Source organism: Phaethon aethereus, assembly GCF_964289735.1.
Source record: "Phaethon aethereus genome assembly, chromosome: 1".
Classification (NCBI taxonomy): domain Eukaryota; kingdom Metazoa; phylum Chordata; class Aves; order Phaethontiformes; family Phaethontidae; genus Phaethon; species Phaethon aethereus.
Window position 1 is genome coordinate 59,587,322 of NC_138575.1, and position 19,659 is coordinate 59,606,980.

A 19,659-nucleotide genomic window follows, 5' to 3' on the forward strand; every position below is an offset into this window, starting at 1 on the left:
CTCTTCTACAAGAATTCCTAAGCCTCACAGTGTCTATCTCAGCAATATTAATAGCCTAGTTTTGCAGAAGGTAGAACTGGTACCATACAGTTGAATCTGTCCCATTGCAGACAGGACTTTCCCTCCTCTTGCTTGCAAAGTCCTGACTCCAAGTGACTCCAATAACCACTAAGCAACACAGATATTTCTGTCACACCCCAGTCTGAAGCATAAATTCCTGTTCTTCATCTTCAACCAGATTTAATTTGAGACCCTCCCAGCCCCCCTCCCAACTCCATAACATCCAAATTAACCCTTTCACAGTATGGTGACCAGAGCTCCGATTCCTAGGCATGCTCAAGCTTTGTGGAGATTCCAGTTCAGATCTTTGCAGCTCAGCACCATTTCTAGCTACCACATGTCACATCTCCTTAGACCAATCTTTAGCAAAAGCCTTCTGCATCGAGTTTGCAAGATGTTGGCTGTCAACATGCAGACATGAAAACCAGCCTCCCACCTCCCTCCCTCTTCCTTCACTACCTCTGTATCATACTTCAGAGTCTCTTGGGCTCCTGCCATGTGGAGCTAATCCCATAAAGACAATGTAGCTCTCTCTGGCAGATGGATATTGATCACCTGTCTTCACAGGGACCCCCCACAAATAACATAATTTCCCACTGTATTTCCCCACCCCCTGACCCTGAACCATTTCATCGCCAAGACATCACACAGCGCTGCTAAAATCAACCTACCTTCTGTCTGCCTCTCTAGTCAGCTAGATCATTTCTTTTTTACAAGAAACAAAAGGAGCCATGAGTCCTTCAAGAGAAAGATGTTTTCCTCTCCTCCCCCCTCCACCTACATCGCATGAATCTTAGGCTGTTATTTCCAGGTTTGATTTGAAGTAAGTTTCTTACTGCTGGCAGAATCTGCCTCCACGCCCTCTCTGCTCATTCAGTGAGTGACACTAATCAGTGGTGTGGGAGGTAGGGACAATATCAAGCACGAAGGTAACTGACAAGCCTCACTCAAATGTACATGTACCCCAATAGGTATGTGAGGGTGAAGTAGAGTGGATCTATCAATCTCTTTGTATCATTGCCCATGGCTGGCTGCAGTTCTTCATTGAAATTAATGGTTCACTCAATGGAGAAGAATAAACAAAGCACGTTTTCCACCCAAAAGCCCTATTTGGTGAAGGTTTTAGGGTTTGGGGTTTTTTTCCCCTATTAAATGAGCAAATGCCTCCATATTAATCACAATATGTAATCGACATGAAAAATCAGGTCCTGCTGGGCAGGGAAATATACTTTGAATTATCTCAGCAGGAGAGCTGGCACTAATTTACTGCTGTTGTGCTCCAAGTACTTCTGATGCAAAAGATGAATGGAGCTGAAGGTTTGTAACTTGTCTTGTGACTACATTTAGGCTTTTTGCATAGCATCAGCAGGGCAATGTAAATTGGCATGAGACCCTTGACACATTGTTAGAGTCAGCAACCTAGTCCTGTATGACCTGCCCTCACGCCTCCTTTTCTTTTCTTTTTGAGCAGTCTTCCTTCTGTCCTCCCCACCACATATTTTATTTGCAACTCTAGAGATCTAGATGTAGAATTGTACTGCTGTTTCTCTGCAGTACCTTCCAAAACAGTGACTTTCATGCCCGTTCTAGTTTATTTCCATGAGTTTGCCAGTAGGCCATTTTGTAAGCACACATAGAGCTGAAGGAAGCAGCCACAGCTGTTTATTGAAAGGATGTGAAGGATGTTCTTGTTTCACACTATGAGCAGGTTACATCAGAGATATTTCCAAACCCTGTAACCTTTTCTACCCTGCTCCTTGAATGGTACTGTAGGCTACAGTTGTACTAGAAAATTAAATGTAGCATCTTTCTCCGGCAGAGAAGCCAAGTGTAATGGAAAGATCTACATTCACTCCATTAAACCTCATTACCCTCCAGAAGTGGGTCACTGCCTGCAAACTCCTTGCGAAGAATTGTTCCTGGCCTGGGCTAAATCACAGACTGCTTGAGGGAATTGTCTAGGAGGACCTCCCTTGGTCTGGGCCAAAACTGTGGCAGGGAATGTGCAAACAATTTAACAGAATGGGTGATTCAGTTCTGGAGTACAGGAACATGCCCTGACACCATTTAATTTATTAATATAGTCATGGGAAAGATGCCTCTTGCTTTTGAGCATTTGATTTTGTAAATCCCTTCCCTTCCCATCCCTTCCCTTCCCTCTCTTTTCCTCTCTTCTTTTTGTGTCTTCTCTCTTCTCTTCTCTTCTCTTCTCTTCTCTTCTCTTCTCTTCTCTTCTCTTCTCTTCTCTTCTCTTCTCTTCTCTTCTCTTCTCTTCTCTTCTCTTCTCTTCTCTTCTCTTCTCTTCTCTTCTCTTCTCTTCTCTTCTCTTCTCTTCTCTTCTCTTCTCTTCTCTTCTCTTCTCTTCTCTTCTCTTCTCTTCTCTTCTCTTCTCTTCTCTTCTCTTCTCTTCTTTCTCCTTTCTCTTTTTTCCTTTTTTCCTTTTTTCCTTTTTTCCTGTCTCCTCCTGAGAAAAAGAGTGAAGCCTGCAGATGGCCAGAGCCTAAGTGCAGAAGCGCAGTGCCAGGGTGTCCATTTCCTGACTGCAAGAGCCTATCATGTCACACAATCTCCTTCATAATACGTCAAACTTATCTTTAAAAATAGTCAGCCTTCTTGTCTCTGGAGCAGAGGCAGAAAATGAAACCTTTAAAACTATCCCAAAGAAACATTTCCTGTCCACAGGACAGACTTCACCCGATGACGGCTCTGTCTGCTTCATTTTTCCCAGTTCCTACGCACTTTATTGTGTGTTCTCTTCTCTGCCCCTTCCAGGCTCCAGAACGTAAATTGGCTCTAGCAGTTTTGGGGGAACCTGAAGACTGACTCTTGCCACCTCTTGGCCTGACCTTTTTTGATATACTCAGCTTCTCCCTCTCTGCCCCTCCTGGCAAACAGGCAGGCGGTACTTCCCACCACAGAGCAGTTTCTGGCTAAATGCCCATATTCAACTGGAGTCATGTCAAGGCATAGGCCACTTTGACGTTTCCTGTCACAGTAGACAACTGTTGGACCAGTTATCATGCATCAGGCCTTTCTGAGGTTGCGACCTTGCTGGCATGGTGTCAAAGACCGGTGTGTCCCTAAAGTTACCCTGCTAGCTTGTTAGTGTGGTGCCAACATACTCTGGTCCCTCTGAGGCTACTGACCCCAAGCTCTGGACTCAGCTGTGCTGTTCTGTAAACACCTCAGGGTCAAGCTGTTTGAATGTGGCACAGTTTATTCAGTGAGCCTTACACAACTGGCCTTGCATAGCACTGCAAAGCTTCCATAGTGCTCTCTTTTTGACTTCTCATTTCTGAAGTTAAAGTAATTTTGGCTGGCTGTACATTTATTTCTGGGATGGTCTGTGGCTATGCCCCACAACAGACTTGTGGAGCGTACCACAAATCCCTTTTTAGGGTATTCACCCAGGTTTTCTTTTTCTGCAGGCCAAAACAGTGTGGGTGACTAGCACATGCCTGATATGGGCCACAGATAGGGTAAGTGCTGTGGCACAGAAATTCAGAAAGACTCCAGTAATCTAGGCTTACTCTTTACAGTACAGTTTCTAATGCTTTTCCTGGCACCAATACTTACTTGGGCGGAGAAGGACAAACCAGGGGAAGACCCTCAGTTCTGGCAGTCATTTGTCATTCTATGCATTGTTGTTATGACATGAAAGGACATCTGATGGTTTTGTGAGATGGGACACAACATGTTGCAGAGAAGAGTCACTGTGCCATGTGTACAAAAAGCTCTTGTCTCATCAGCCATTTCCCTAGGAGTGCCAGAAGGGAATAGGCTCTGGAAACTACATCTATGGAGACCCTGGTAACAGCCTTGAGCATATGTGCAATGTCACGGGCTAAAACCCATCAAGCAAGCACCAACGTGGCACTGCAGTACGCACCAACATGCAGGTGGTGAGGACAATCAGAGCACAAGGACTGGCATGCAAATGGGGAATACCTGGCAGTATAGACACAGCTCAACAGAGCCATTTGATTGAGCACAAAAAAACCGGAAGGTTTCACCTGAAGTTTAGGAGGGCTAGAAATAGCAGGTACTATCTTTCCCTGTCTGGATGTTTTGTGAAAAGCTGGAGGGGAACAGAAGAGAACAAGGCCATTCTAGAGGAGAATAGAGTCTGGCACAAGACTTGTAGAGCTAATTTAGAGATAATTTTCCCAATTTTCCCACTTGCTAATGCTTGTTTTTCCTACTGTCTCAAAGTCTTGGAGCACCCCACATGCCTCTAGTCAAAAATAACTGTTCTTGCTTCAGATTCTCCTTTAGCCAGTGAAGGAAAAGATAGAGGTAGGAACACAGACCCAGCCAAACAGAGGTGAGGGCACAGATGACAGATTATGTTTGGGCCTCTATTGTCTCTTTTGCTTTAATTCCTGGTTGACAAAAAGATACCATGGGAAAAAAATGTAAAAATGACATTTCACTCTGGAATACATTCCTTTTCTCAATTCTTTTAAGAAGCAGCAATCTTCTCTTTTTTCTAATGTAAAGGAGTGGGAAAGCAGAAGGGCCTCTCAGACAGTTCTTGTTTTACTAAGGAAACCTTCACTACTGAAGCACCTCTCATACAAAATCACTTATCTTTTCAATTTTCTCTTTCAGTGGAAATTTGGTTCAGAGCAATGTTTCCTCCTGATAAATCTCAGTCTTTAAATGCTCCCTCTTCAGGCAACAAATTTTGATAAAGTTGAGAAATTGCTTAAGTGAGCCTAAGCTCATGTCATCTTCAAAAGTCACAGAATCACAGAATCATTAATGTTGGAAAAGACCTTTAAGATCATCAAGTCCATTCATCAGCCCAACACCACCATGCCCACTAAACCATATCCTGAAGTGGCACGTCTACATGTTTTAGTCAATCCAGAGTCTGAAGTCTCATGGAAAAACAGTAGAACTCAAGGCTCTTTAATTAATGAAGTGCTTTCAGACATTTCCTCTTTGGCAGAATTCTTGTCTGACAAGAGAAAATGCACTGGGGGATATGTGTCAAGTCCCAAGAAGAAGGGATAGAAAACATACCTAAGGCTCTCCCGTCCACCAAGGACATTCACTTCTTATGCATCTGCTCACTGTCTAGCACAGTAAAATGCCCTGCTGCTGCTGGGGTGCTCTCCACCAGTTGGGCTCTGTATCATCTAAGAGGGTTTTACCATCCATCTGAGGGAGGGCCTTTCTCCAACGATCATGCTGTGGAGGCAGGAAACAAAGGTTTAGGATACTGTGAACTGTTTTGCCAAAGCCTGTGATAGAGATATTCCTCTCTGGGAGATCAAGGGCAAAAAGCAGCTCTTGCGTCAGTTACGGCAGTACAAAGGGGCCACTGATGAGAATCTCGATCTTCTCCATGCATTTTCACTACTTTCAACTTTAAATTCCCTGAGTGGCTGAAAATGTGTTCTGTCCCATCAATTTGTATTTCAGAGGTGGGTAGGCACCCTGCTCCTAGCAGTGTCTGACCCATTTCTTTCCCCTGAGAGCTATGAGAGTTCCCAGCAAGGCTCACAGGCAGGAGAGAAGCAGACATCCCTTGAGTCATCACCTGGTCATGAAAGGACAGGGCAGTCAGCAGGCCTTTGCCATGACTTGGCAATGCCCGCATGGCTGCCTCACTTCCTCTCCCTGCCCAGATTCAGGTTTCACGACAGCCATATGTAAGGCAGCTCCACTGCCTGTCACAGGACACTTTGGCGTTAGGTCTGAACTACCATGTGCCACGGCTGGCTTGGGGCTTGCACAACCACAGGACCACTAACAGAGCACAAACATGCTCTGCCTACCTTAGAGATCTCTCCTTGGCAAGACTGCTAGGAACAACTGCAAGTATAATAAAGAATTTACCTATCCCATGAGCATTTTGGAAACAGTGCATAACCCTTACATCTGCTTTCTCTGTTTCAGTAAATCCAGCTGAAGGAAGAGCACAACTAAATTATGCTAGGTCTTGGTGATGCTGCTACCACAGACTTCTTTGGGAAGTCTGAGGCTCTGACCATACCAGATGGCGGTCTGTAAGGACACAGAGAAGAGAGACGTTTGGCAAGGCTCATAGCTAACTGCAACCAAACCTGAGTACAGAAGTTGGGTTTATAGCAGCTTTCAGATGTTAATCAGGGAAGTGGCGGATTAATATTGCACACTGCGGCATCTTCTCACTTTAGGTGACAGATGGGATGCTGGTAGGAAACAGGTAGATAGCCACCATAGGATAGGACAGATGCTGTGAGGCACAGGGTGGAAATGGCAGATGTAGTTAATGACTAAGATTTTGCCGTGGCCTTTGTGTACACTGAGACTTCTTATTTATTTTGCATTTGTATATTGTCTGGTATAATTGGGTCCTGGTCTGTGGGCAGGACTCCATAATACAAATAAATACCACCATGACTAATGACAGAACTTGTGTAACTGCCCCAAACTCAACAAAAGTTGCAAGCAGTCTGAGTCAGTGCCATTGTGTAAGGGATAATTTCTGGTTTGGAAGTGTTGTGGCCAGCTGGAATTGTTCTCTCTGATAACTGCCAATCTGGATTTCTCCCAGATGGCCGCATCTCATAGAGAGTATCTGAGAAGAGCTCCAGTCCACTCTCTAATAAGGCTCCAGGAGAGAGCTGTTCATCCCTGTCACCCCTTATCCATTGCCTCAGGCAAGTCTCTGTCAATTTGCAGAACAAGTCATTGCTCTGTGTTTATTTTTCCTTTTTATTTTATTTCTTTTTAGAAGCTTGTATTTATTACCTTGGCAATGAGCCACCCAGCAAGGAACAAACTGTTTTGTGAAAGAAAAAATGAGACATTCTGCCCTGAACCAGCCAAAAGCAATGCCATTGATCTTCCTTATGCTGTCCTCTAACCCCTCAGGTTGTGTTTTACAGGGCTGTGTTTCCCTGAGGCTTTGATTTCTCCAGCAGAGAGAGGGTGAAAGCAGAGGTTATGCTGTGCGTCCATCCAAGGGTCCCTGAGCAAAAATCTTTCTGCAAGCACACTACTGTTTAGCATACAGGTATGTAGTGATTGAAGAGCAGGGGTTAGCCAGTGCATAATGTTAATCCTGAGGCTCCTGGGACTTGCCAGCTCAGTGGATGCTGAGGAGAACAAGACTGTAAGTAAGTAGTGCAGAAATCAGGGATTATGCAAAATGTAATTGCCCTCCTGTGTAGCTGGCACTGCAGCAGCTCAGCTCCTGATTGCGGTGATATTTGTTTCCGGTCTGCCTCTTCACCTTCTAATGTGTTTATCCATCATTGTGGTACCCAAGTGCCTCTCAGTCTAGAAGGTGTCTATCCTCTCTCAGCTCTCCCGTGAGTGCTACTGGCCCTCTGTCAGGAATGGGAAATCAAGACGTTGATTTATGTAAAGAGTTTGGAAACTGGTGGGGCTGTTCCTACAGGCTGTTACATCTCTGACCTGAAGAGTAAGACAGAAACCCGTGTTACCTAACACCCAGCAACTTTAACTTATTTTAACCCTGAAGTTCCTGGGAGCTTTGCAAAGACATTGAGGAACCAGGTGGGATCCGTCATAGCACTGCTGTTAGTGGGGTCTGAAATGCAACACCTGGCTGGGAGCGTCTCTTGTGTTTCTTTGGTTGCTTTTGTTCTCAGTTTGACATGGGAAGACCACAAGTCACAGTTTAATAGAATTGTGCAGTTTTCCAGATAAGGTCTCAGTGTGTGAAGGAATTGTTTCTTGGAGCCAGAAATTTCGTCCCCCACTTCAGTCATTTCATCACCACAACTGTAGAGGTTATTTTCCTTTGTTCCTTTTCTTTTCTTTTTTTAACTATGAACTCAAGATATAGAATGGCTAAAGCCATTCTAGAAGATTCAATGCTCTCATGTGTGAGTTGGTGTTCTATACTAACTGCTGAAAGCCAAGTGTTTGTGAGAGAACACTCTTGAATAAATACAGTCTATGAAATCCCTCCTTCAAGCGCCTAGAGGGAAGGAATGGGTTGGAGAGAAGGAGTTTGCTTTGCTCGTGATGTAAAGACACATATTCAAGTTGAAATTTTTTTTCATTTATATTCTTTTACTTTGTTACAATATGTCCTGAAACACAGTGACCTCATCTCTCCTGATCTTCATGTTTAATATGAACGAATCTTAGTTATCCATCGCAGACAAAGCACAGGACAAGTTTGCATAAATCATTCATCAAATACTTCTGAACAATAAACAAATGTGCAAGAAACTGTTTATGGACAATTCACCAAAGGAGCTGTGTTCTGCAAACAGTCCAGGGATCTTTGTGGAAATGATCTAAAAAGCAGGGTCTGACGAAAGAAGTCCTGTGTCTGTTGTTAGTGGTCTAGCTGGAGGGGACCAGTGAACTACCAACCCTCCACTTGGGGGTTCGGGGGCATGCAGTGAGGACAGACAGTCTGAGGAAAATTTCTTTGAAGCAGACTTGGATTCAAGGTCCATCATAGAAATAAGAGTGGGGGATCAAAATAACCTACTGGCTCAGCCAGTTTAGCCCACTGCCAACACCAAGTTACCCCTGTCGGCTATGTAGATTTCAATTTTTTCCCCAGTGTTTTCGTAATGGGACTTTCATCGCATCTCTTTGAAAATTTTCCACTGCCCTAAAGTCTGCCCTGCTCTTTTGCCTATGATTTCCTGCTTAATACTCTTGTTCCCACTGAGATATCCCACTGTCCAGCTCTAAATAAAGTGCTGTGTCAGTTGTCATCTCCACTTTTCAAACACATCTAGGGGTTTTCAGCCAGCCTCTCTCAGACTTTGTTTACCTACATGGTACAGAATTATTCCTTTCAGACTTTTCTTAAGGCTTACTCAAGTCAATCCCTCTAGGCTCATAAAATGTTTTTTCTTGCTAGTCCTTGGCCTCCTTCCAAACTATCAATAACTTTCTAGGAACATGATGCCTGGGACTCAGGGCGGTTCTGCATGCTGTGGATGGCCCCTTGTAGGGGCAAGGAAAGGTCTTTGGCTGATGTTGTCATGAGAGCAAAAGGAAATGTTTCTTTGGGAAGTCAGAGGCTCTGACTGTACCAGATGGCGGTCTATAAAGACACAGGGAAGAGAGAAGTTTGGCAAGGCTCATAGCTAACAGCAACCAAACCTGAGTACAGAAGTTGGGTTTATAGCAGTTTGCAATGCGTATTCCCCATTGTCAGGTACTGCGCCAGGAAAAATGCCGCAGTTTACCATCACATCATGGAAATTACTTTCTGATCTACAGTAGCATACCCATCCCACCGCTTTACCAGATATACTGAGTGGTCTACAGGGTGGATCTGGCTGGTGGTCTTTGTTTCTCCACATAAAAGAAACTGAAGGGAAGAAAACTTCCCATGAGGGCTAGAGGTGAAAGATCTAGGGCAGAGCCGCTACTACTCATCTCCCCCCTGCAAGTTCTCTGCTCTTTCTGAACGCAGAGAAAAGACTGTTTCTATAGAAACCAGTGGGGAAAATGTACATTATATCACGTTTTATATATTTTTCCAAGGAGACCCTTTAATCTGAGCCTGGCACCATGTATTTTTACAGAAAAAATAATGCTAATAAAACCCCTGGACATAATAGTGATTTCAAATCAAATCAAATAATCATCACTTACTTCAAAAATACCTCTGCCTGAAACCTTCTATACTAGCCAAGACACTGGGACAGAGCTAGCAAGGCAGTCCACAATACGATACATGACAGGAGGGCAAATCTAAGACAACAAAAGGTGTGATGAGAGATGGAAGGTGGGTCCTGAACAGTGATAAGTGGTGGTAAATATTTGAGGAAGGACAAAAAAATGTCTTCAGATTTGACTGTGTGTAGAGAAAATAAGGGTGAAAGGTACATTTTGTAGCATATGCTCTAGTCTACCTTTTCTCTCCTTTATCTACCCTACCTCCTATTGCCATCCTACCTTTGTAAGCCCCCTTCTGAAGCTCTTTTCTCTTTTGCTGCCCTTTTAAAAATTATCCCACTATTTCCTATTTGCCTTTGTGGTAATAAAAAGCCCTTCAGCCTCCCAGACAATCAGACCTATTGCACCCTGGGGTCTCAAGAAGACAATGCGCTTTGTGAGGCTGCACCGTGAAAGCCTCTCAAAGCTGGCCTGGTGGCAGCAGTCATCCTGGGGATTCTTCAGAACAGAAGCCTAATTTAGTCCTCTGAATGTCTAAACAGGCTTTCACTCTGTCCTTCCCACCCTCAATTTATTTTTTACTTAATTCACCATGACCACTATTTCCTTCCTGATTTGTACTGACCCTGTGGCTTACATAGTTTTTTGTCATTATTTATAGTATCTCCTATAATGTGTTGAGTTGTAATTTCTTCAGGACAAGGACTTTCTTGCTGTGTCGAGCAATGTGCAAAATAAATCTCGGCCATGTCTTGTTCCAGGGCTATGACTGATCCTAAGTCAGGTATATGTCCCTGCTCGTTGTCCTGGAAGTAAGTACACAAAAAAACATCAGCAAGGCTCTGTATCACTAATGCTAGGTTTTATATACTGCAGTGCAGGACAAGGTAGCTATTGGAATAAAACAATTACGCTAAGTAAGACCAAGTAAAGGTACACCTGCTGGCAGCATCTTTGCTGGACTGATCCTTTTCTCCAGACTTCCCCTTAGTCCAGTTCTTCATGACTTCTTGGGTTACGGTAAGTTCTGTGCAGGTCCCCTGAATCCCAAGGGGAAAAAAAAAGTTGCTTCTCTTTCCATTGCCTCTGAGGCCTGGCTGTAGGTCTGCTCTTTGCTCCTTTCAGGGTCTCGCTGTTTCTGCACACATGTAATAGAGTTTCCCATAAAGCCCTTCCCTGCTCTCTCTTACAGCCAGATACGTTCAGCGGTTAGCAAGGAAGAAGCAATTCCCCTTTCCTCTTCCTGCCTTACCTTATGCCCTCTGTGCACACAGGTAGCCTTGCTCTCTGTTTTCCAGCCCTTTTCACAGAATATAATGGCTGCTAACTGTGAATAAACAACTGAGACACATACCGTCTGTTTTAGGGGCTGTTAGCACTTCTAGAGCCCAAGTAATACATGAATATTAATAGAATGACTGTAATGAAATAATAAAAGCAAAAAAAAAAATGTCCTCAGGAGCACGATAATCTAACTTCAAAAGCAATTACCATCAGCAACAAAATGCAGAGAGAAAACTAGGATTACTTTAATAAGATTACCTGCTTATTGCCATTTGTTTCTGTGGGCGACTGTAATGCTGCTTCACCTTCACTCCCAGCCAGTTTCTCACCCTGAGCTTTGGCAGGCCAAGCTGGGCTGTGAAGCTGGGGCTCACTGGCCTTCCTGTGGAATCCAGCATATCTCTGTGAGCACCTGCTCCTTGGTCTTCAGCCTCCCCTACTCTTGTGCCCTTGCTGTCACTACAATGTTGTTTTTCCATGCCCTGCGGCTTCATATCCATGGTGGAAAAGGCAGGAACAGGACGACGAGGAAGAGGGAGGAAAGCTGGTGTCTTTGTGGAGATGGAAGGACAGCAGGGAAAATAACTTTAAGGTCAGTGGTGCAAGATAAAGGCAGAGACTTGATGATTATGGAGACTCTTTAAAAATTCATCTTTATTTAGCAGGCGAGTGAGAGCAGACATAGACTCAGTAATGCAGCACATGGGCTACAGTGCAAGGAGTTCTCCTCTAGCCTCCTGGAGCCCCTTAATCCAATCAATGGCCAGTGCACATGCCCTTCTCACTCTGTCTTCAACCCCGCCATGTCCCTCTGGCAGATGAGTCCCAGAGCTTGATCACTGGTACATTCAGTAGTCATGCATTTGGGTGGAGAGTCTGTAGGGAGGTAGGCATGTGCTCAGGGGGACCAAGACTCATACAGCTGAGAGGTACAGATGGTGAGATGGAGAGTCTTCTGAGAGCAACAGTGATGTCTCTGCAGAGACCACAGTAAATTGCACCAGTGATGAGTACACCAGCTCTGAGCATGAAAGAGGGAGTGGTTATTTTCTCATGTTGGAGGCAGCATGGGAAAGAATAACTATCTGCTTCTGCTTGTGAGGCTATCTGTTGATATAAGTTGATGTTCAGATAGATAGATAGATAGATAGATAGATAGATAGCAATATGTAGGTATAGACACAGTTCTGTTCCAAACAGACAAATGTGTAGCCCCTGCTGTCTGGAGGACATAGGAGGCTCTTCCAGAACTTACTGGAGATCTTATCAGGGCTCTCAACCCACAACTCACTTCCCTAGCTGCACCTGCACAACAGAAAAATAGGACCTTCCTCATTATTCTTGGAGAAAGTAAAAAAGGACCAGGACGCAGCTAATAAACAAAACAGGTTTAATCATAAACCATGTACATATTAACAGATAGGGAGGGAGGCATGGTCTGAAAGGTGCTTGCCCTGGCAACAGGAATAAAAGAACAGTGTATTTTACCAGTCAATATACAGTACCAATGAAGAACAGAGCTGATAAATTAATATGGGGGTTTGAGTCCCAGGGGCTAATTTTTACAGACAACCATCATTTTTGGTTTTCTGTCAAATTCTAGCATTAACTCACAGCTCACAGTTCTGCCCAGGACACAGCAAGGCAGATACTGCCAAGAACAGAATTTGAGGGTGAGGGAGGGACAAGGTATCTGAAGATCCTTCTGAGGTATGTATAATATATATACTCTACTGTTGTGTACAGTCTTGGGGCCATTCTTTGCCCATAATTATGTGTGCACACATCTCATTCCACCCAGTGAGAGTGGCAAGCTTACATCTGAAAGAACATATTTGGCTTTGAGGGCATACAGGAACACATCAAACAACAAAGCCAGAAGCAGAACAGGGAGAGACCTGAAGACAAGGAAGCCTGGACTGGGCTGAGAAAGCGAAGAAGTGAATGGACAGCCCCAGATTTATCTGGCCAGCCAATTCAGGCCTATTCAGCCAGCCAGCACAAAGCTTCTGTTCTGAAGGACTTCTGCAGTGCAAAGGTTTCCATCAAGGCAACCTTTATCAGACAGCAGGGAAAACAGTGAACAAAATGACTAGAGGCATGTTAACAAAAGAAATATGATGGAGCTGGCCCTACAACCATTCAGTTCTTAATTTTGAAGGAAAACCCAATCCTGCCTCTGAAGTGGTCTAAGCCAACATATGAATCTGGTCAGTCTCAGCTGATACAGGCAGAGGAAGGAGCCATTGCTTCGGTGGCCAGCAAGGCAAAGGCTGGCATTTGTACTATGGTATTCAGAGTTGGTGTGGCTGCTTTGAGAAACAATATCACACTAGGCTTGCAAAGCAGTCAAATGTATTGGCTTTTCGTAGCACAACTTCACTTTCAATCAATGTATATATTATATAGTTTTACAGATGAAAAACACCTTTCACTGCTAGAAATTGATACCAAATGCACTTGCCATCTGATTTTGCTAAGAACCCACCCCAGACAATTAAAAAAAAAAAAAAACAACCCCAAATGACATCTATAATACAAAACAACATTCATGTTGATGTCAAATGATAACTGTTCCAGCAAACATAAAATCAAAATCTTCTCAATCCAGGTCCCCTCAGAAGCGAGTTAGAGTCATATGTCTGTATTATAGAGTCCACTCTCAAGCTGGGAAACCTCAGTAAGACTGTTACCCTTTGAAATGCAAATCCCATTTTTTAAAGGAGTGCTCCACACATGCATGCACACATACACACAGACACACAGAGATACACACATGCATACACATAATCTCCTCTCTCTTAGCAAGAGCTGCACGCTGGGTAACTGTTAATGCCTTCTGTGCATTTTTGACCTACTTTCTTCATAAGGATGAGGTTGAAATTTCTTTACTTCTTTACTTCCTTAAACAAAAAGGGGAATGAAGAGAAACTACATTACAAAGACAGAGAAATGCACTTGTATCTCAAGCATATGATTTTCTCCCAGTAATTTACAAGGACGATGTTATTTACATTCATGACTCAGCAGAATCTGCAGGAAGAGTTATCCTTTCTCCATGTTGGGTTTTCTCTGTGAACCCCGTGAGCCCATTCTATGCTTCCACAGACCATTTTTCTTTAAGGCACTGCATGTGGATGATGACTTCAGACAGAATTGCAAGCCCCCTTCACTGGATCGTGCATTTCTCCCTCTCCCTTGACTGACCTTCCCTGAGAACTTTTGATTTTATATACTTCAGGTCACTGTTGACACTTGGCCGACGAGCAAAGGGAGAGATCATGCCATAGGCATCCATGTCCTTGACTCGGCGCATCCGGAAGGATTTCTGTTGGAAGGTGTCACCATACTGGATGGAGATTTTCCTATGGAGGGCAGGGCTCATCTCATGAGGTAGCTTAGCCATGCTGAAGAGGACATAAAACATCTCATCTACATTGGTGTTCTTCTTGGCTGAAACTTCGAAGTAAGCGCAGTTTTCATCACTGGAGACAAGGTTCTCACCTTCATCTGAGCGTACCTTGCGGAAGATTTCACTGTGGTCATTTTTGTTGCCGCAGATCACCATGGGAAGGTCAGCTGATTCCTTGGTCTTGTTCTTCAGGCAGGATTTGACCTCAAGGATCTGTTTCTGGAGCCTCTTGACCTCATCAAAGGATTCTCTGTTGTCCAAGCTGAATACTAGGATGAAAACATCCCCTGCAATTAAAAAAGGATACTATAAAGGCTTGTTGGTTGCAACCTGTGTCAAAGGGGGAATTTTCAAAAAGCAATAGGTTTATTTGCCATATCTTCCCTTTTTTTTTTTTTTTTTTGGTCCTTTTGAATCTGTTCATTAAGCTGTACTTTAGTACCAATTCTTCTAATTCAACTCCCCACTCCTTTCTGTAGTGCTGTGGAAAAGACTTTTGGCTACTTCAGCCATATCCCATTGTGTGTTCCGAGGTTGCACTGGGCTTGCAAATTATTGCCCATTTGTTCTCTCTTTTGTAAACATGTTTCTATCTCAGCTCTGCTGCATTGCTTATCTTTTTTCTTCCTTTTGTTTGTATCTCTGTGCGAAACAAAGCCTGTTCTGACACCAGGAAGAACGGAGAGCTAGTAGCCACTCAGTCTTGGCCTTTTGATTATACAATACAAGGAGGAACACCTGAATTGAAGATTTACAGCTAGTCAGTCCCGAATGCCTGTCAGGAATAAGAGGTTTCCTAATGTGCAGTGTTCTTCTGTCATTTCATTTGCTCAAGAGAAACAGACCATGGAAAAAAAGAAATACATAAATGACACAGATTCCCTGGCATTTCCTTTTGACATTTTCTGACTTACAATTCCTTTTGCAAACATAAAATAACGCAAATCATTGCCCATTGAAAGACATTCATGTGGAACGTGCTAAGAGATCTTTCAGGGACAAAAGCTCACATCTGCATCCCAGAAACTAGGACCTCACGGAATGTGGACACTAGCCTGGTCAGATGTGAATATCATGTTTCGCTGGCTAGCTAGAAGGGTAGACAGCAAATCCAGAAAGTAGGTTTGTTGTGAGCTGTTTCTGAATATGTCTCCACTGTCACTTACACAGCTAGAGAATACAGCTTAGCTTGCAACAGGAACTGCTTAACAATGACAACATACAAAATGAGCCCACCATTTTCCTTTTTTCCTCTTTAATTAATTTGATTAACTATAGACTAAGGATAAAGGGTAAAAGTAGAGCTGTTCTTTTAGTGGAATATCAAATCAAGGGAATCAGGCTGGAAATTTTAGGAAAAAAAAATCTTTGAGATTTTCTTTGTTTGAATTCCCTCCCCGTGCATTTTACATTTGTTTTTCACTGCTTGTGTCTTATAATGACATGTTTATTTTGTCCCTTGCTGCTCTTTCTTTATGCCCACGAGATTTTATTCAGCCATTCATTTGTGACTGCTGTAAAAAATATGCATCAGGAAGGGAAGGTAGGAGGGAAATAAGCTAGGTGGAAATCTCAATTTCAGACTTTCATCCAGGGGGACTTCTCTGTGGCTAATGCACTCCCTACAGTGCCTGGAGCATCCCAGCCTGGAAATCTCTCTTTAGAGAAGTGCATCTTGCAACAAAATCAAGCAGTCCCTTTAGCTACCTGCCAAGAAACAGTCATCTCCAGGCTACAGTTTTCAAGCTAATGTCTATCATTATGATCTTTTACCCATCTGCAAACTTCCTCCTACTTCTCACCTGTCAGGATGGAAAGCCTCCTCATAGCAGGGAAAGGGTGATTTCCGGAGGTGTCCAAGATGTCCAGCTGATACATGTCTCCCCGGATGTTGTAGACCTTGCGATGAAAATCCTCAATGGTGGGAGTGTACTGGTCCTCAAACCGGCCATTGAGAAAGCGTGAGACAATGGAGCTTTTCCCCACCCTGGAGGCTCCCAGCACTACCATGCGGTACGAGTTCTTGGCTGGCACATTCAGGGTGCAGTTTCCACCGGACATAGTCTTCATCATTGCTTGGTCCTGAAAGAGGAAATGGCAGAGTTGGAGGAAAGACCAGAACCTAGATGGAGGATGGAGTAGGGCAGCTCTTTTCCACAAGCTTGTCAAAGAGTGCTCTGGAGCACAGTCGTCCTTAGTAGATCAATGGTTCATACAGAAATCTTTTCACTGGAAATGCTTAATTTTTTCAGTCTCATTTCCAGGGAATGCTTTTTTGTTTTTGCTTTTGCCTTTTTCTTTTCTTTTAAAGTCATATAAAAAGGCATTTACAATGAAAATAGCATAGTTTTGAACTGTAATTTACTATTTCTTGTAAGCGTTAAGGGATAATTTTACCAGCTGTGCTTCAACTTAGACACCAAGTTCCTTCCCACCATCTGCGTCACTTAGATATTACCAGATTTGTCAGTAGATCTTGGTTCTCATTTAGATACATAAACATAGAGGTCAGATTTCCCAATATACTGCATCCACTGCAGCTGCCGTTAGGACCTAGAGCGCTTTGGTTGCCTAAATAGGAGCTATGCACAATACTCATTTTGAGATCAAACATAAGTCAGACAGAAACAAGAATCATGCTTGACATCAGTGGAAGTTAGACATCTCAATAATTTTAAAAAGCTGGTCCCATATAACCTTCATTGCTGATGAAGGCAGTTTGAGCCATAAAATAGCATTGGTCAATGACAAGTTCTAAGATTTGTGCCTTCACTGACCTTTTAGAAACCAGATTTTAACCATGTTGTTTGGACTGGTAGTGTGGGAACTCCCTATCAACAAACCATCAGCATTGCAGCAGGATGGCTGGCAATTGATGGAGCTGCAGAAACGTAGATTTCACAGGAGTTTCAATCTTTATACCTACACTGCTGTGGTGGATGTCACAGTCTTTGTGGGTGCTAAGTACAAGCAGGAGAAAAGTCATCTTAAATAGCTATTAGACAAGATTTCCAAGTCCTGACAACTAAAATGAGTCTCGAGACCTTGGAGATCGCATTTTGACATATCACTCAGATGCGGAAAACTTTCATAGGAATAAAAAAAGTGTGCTCAGACATTTTTCATGTACCAGTTCAAATGAATTGTGTGCTGAAAGGAAAAATATAACCCCTGTGTAGGGAAAGCTAACCATTAGAGCAAAGGCGGCACATTTTTGACAGAGTTTATTTTGGTTACTAGGATCTTATTAAAGAATAATCAAGTTCCCACTGTGCCGTTTATTTAACTTACGTGTTGTTTATTTAATATTACAATGCAAGTATTTTATGTACACTGAAAGATCATTTCTGGGTCCAGATCTGGATTCCTATCTTTCCCTTGAGTGAATTTTATCTCCCAAGCTTTTAGGTAGCTGACACTTATCTCAGTCAAAAGCTTAAAATCTTTTACTTTGTTTAACATGTGCTAAGCACCAAAGCAGCAGTGAAGATACGGTCACTGCTAAATAAAGAAGTCTCTGGAATTCTGATCCAGCATCATTATAAGCACTGTGCTACAGCCCAAGGCAACAGCAAAACACTACTATTTATTATTATTGCTATAATTGCTGCACGCCAACAGCACATTCAACCCTATCTAAAGCACAGAAGAAAATGCGACGCTTTCCTCAGAGTGGCTTATACTCTGAATTATATTCAGCAGGCAGGACAGCATAACATTAGAGCCAGACAGTGATGTCAGAACATAACTTTGGATGAACACACACATGCAGAGTTATGGTACTGTTGGGATTGTTGTGTTGGGAACGACAGCAAGGAGCACACCTGTTATTTGAACTGGACTCTGTTTTATTCAGAACAGGACCTATCTCCAACAGTGCAGAAACACCATATTCAATCTCTGAAACAACACTGCTACGTACACTATCTCTGCCCTTTCCTACGTAGCCAGTCCAATACTTCCTTCCATCCATGGGCAGACAAATGGTGACAGATTTGCTTTGGGATACTTCCTTTCATCCTCTCAGGCTTTATTTATCTGGTAGAGAAAAGCAGGAAGATAGATTTTGTGAAAAAACCTACAAACTTCTCAGGATAAGTATTTAGAAATGAGTCAGCTCTTCAGACTGGGCTGGACCAGTGTAGCTGCATGAGGGCAAGTGGACTGCGCTGGTTCACACCTGATGAAGATCACTTTCATGCAACTTGGTGCAGCAACCTCTGAGAGTGAGCACAGTTACGCTTTTTAAGCAAATGCCTTATATGTCCTGTAAAGAACATGCACACTGGGGGACCTGATCCTGGCCAACAGCTTTACAAACCAAAGTCCTACAAATTATGCTGTTGACTGGCAGGTAACCACCGAACTGCTGGTGATTAGAGAAACTCCCATCACACAGCAAAGAAGTTGGACTGTGTCACTGCAAGCTGCTTGGAGGGCTAATTTTGCACCTTTAGTGCAAGAGGCACTTCTGTGCTCCACTTTGAAATTAATTCCACTGCTGCAGACCTCAGTTAATGCCACTGTACACTGAACATCTTGGAGAAGGAATTGCCACCACAAGCTACCCACAGACGAGGAAGAGTAGGGCACAAGGAAGCTGATTGACCATGCACGGTCCAACAAATGAGAAACATGAACAGACTCTGGGACTCCTACCTTTCAAACTCTTTCCCCTTCCCACCTTTCCTCACCCTTGCATTACGCTGGTCATTAAATCACACTGCCTCCCACCCCCATCAAAGGCAAAATTCTATGTGCAGATACACGCTCATTTCAGGATGCTTTACTCCAAGGATGAAGATGCACTGAATTGGAAGAAGGGGTGTGAGGACATACAGATTTTAATGTATTAAATAGTCACTTAATGCTGTCCTTGTTCCACCTGTCAAGGCATTCAGTCAAGAGGACTCTTGGGCTTTCCTGACTGCATTTCATTTCACATGGAGCCAAAAGATGCTTTACAGCACTTTGATTCATGGAGTTGCTACTCTTCTTATCACCTCTGCTGCAAATCTGACTCAGAGTGTGCCACTGAACCAAGAGCTTGCATTTGTGTTTTGTGCTCTCTCTTCTTATCCCCCCTCTCCAGTTTTTCTCCAGTTCAATACAACCTGCCTTCTTTCCTGTGCAGAAAAGGAATGAAGCTTCAGACTTCACACCCAGGGATGAGAGGGAGACAGGGACTCATACATTGAAAAAGATTAAAGGCAGAAGAAAGAAAACAGAAAGAGACCACATGTTCATGTACTAAATAAAGCAAAATCAATCAGAAGAGAATGAGGAGA

The 19,659-nt window shown here is 43.3% G+C and overlaps 1 protein-coding gene across 1 annotated transcript; it reads right to left on the bottom strand.

The window, feature by feature from the left end:
* Window positions 1-14,128: 14,128 nt before the first annotated feature.
* On the bottom strand, window positions 14,129-16,444 carry RASD2 (RASD family member 2; the record flags this gene model as incomplete). Its single annotated transcript, XM_081999047.1, has 2 exons — window positions 14,129-14,658; window positions 16,174-16,444. 2 exons carry the CDS (start codon window positions 16,442-16,444, stop codon window positions 14,129-14,131), a joined length of 801 nt encoding a protein of 266 aa, XP_081855173.1.
* Window positions 16,445-19,659: the final 3,215 nt, after the last annotated feature.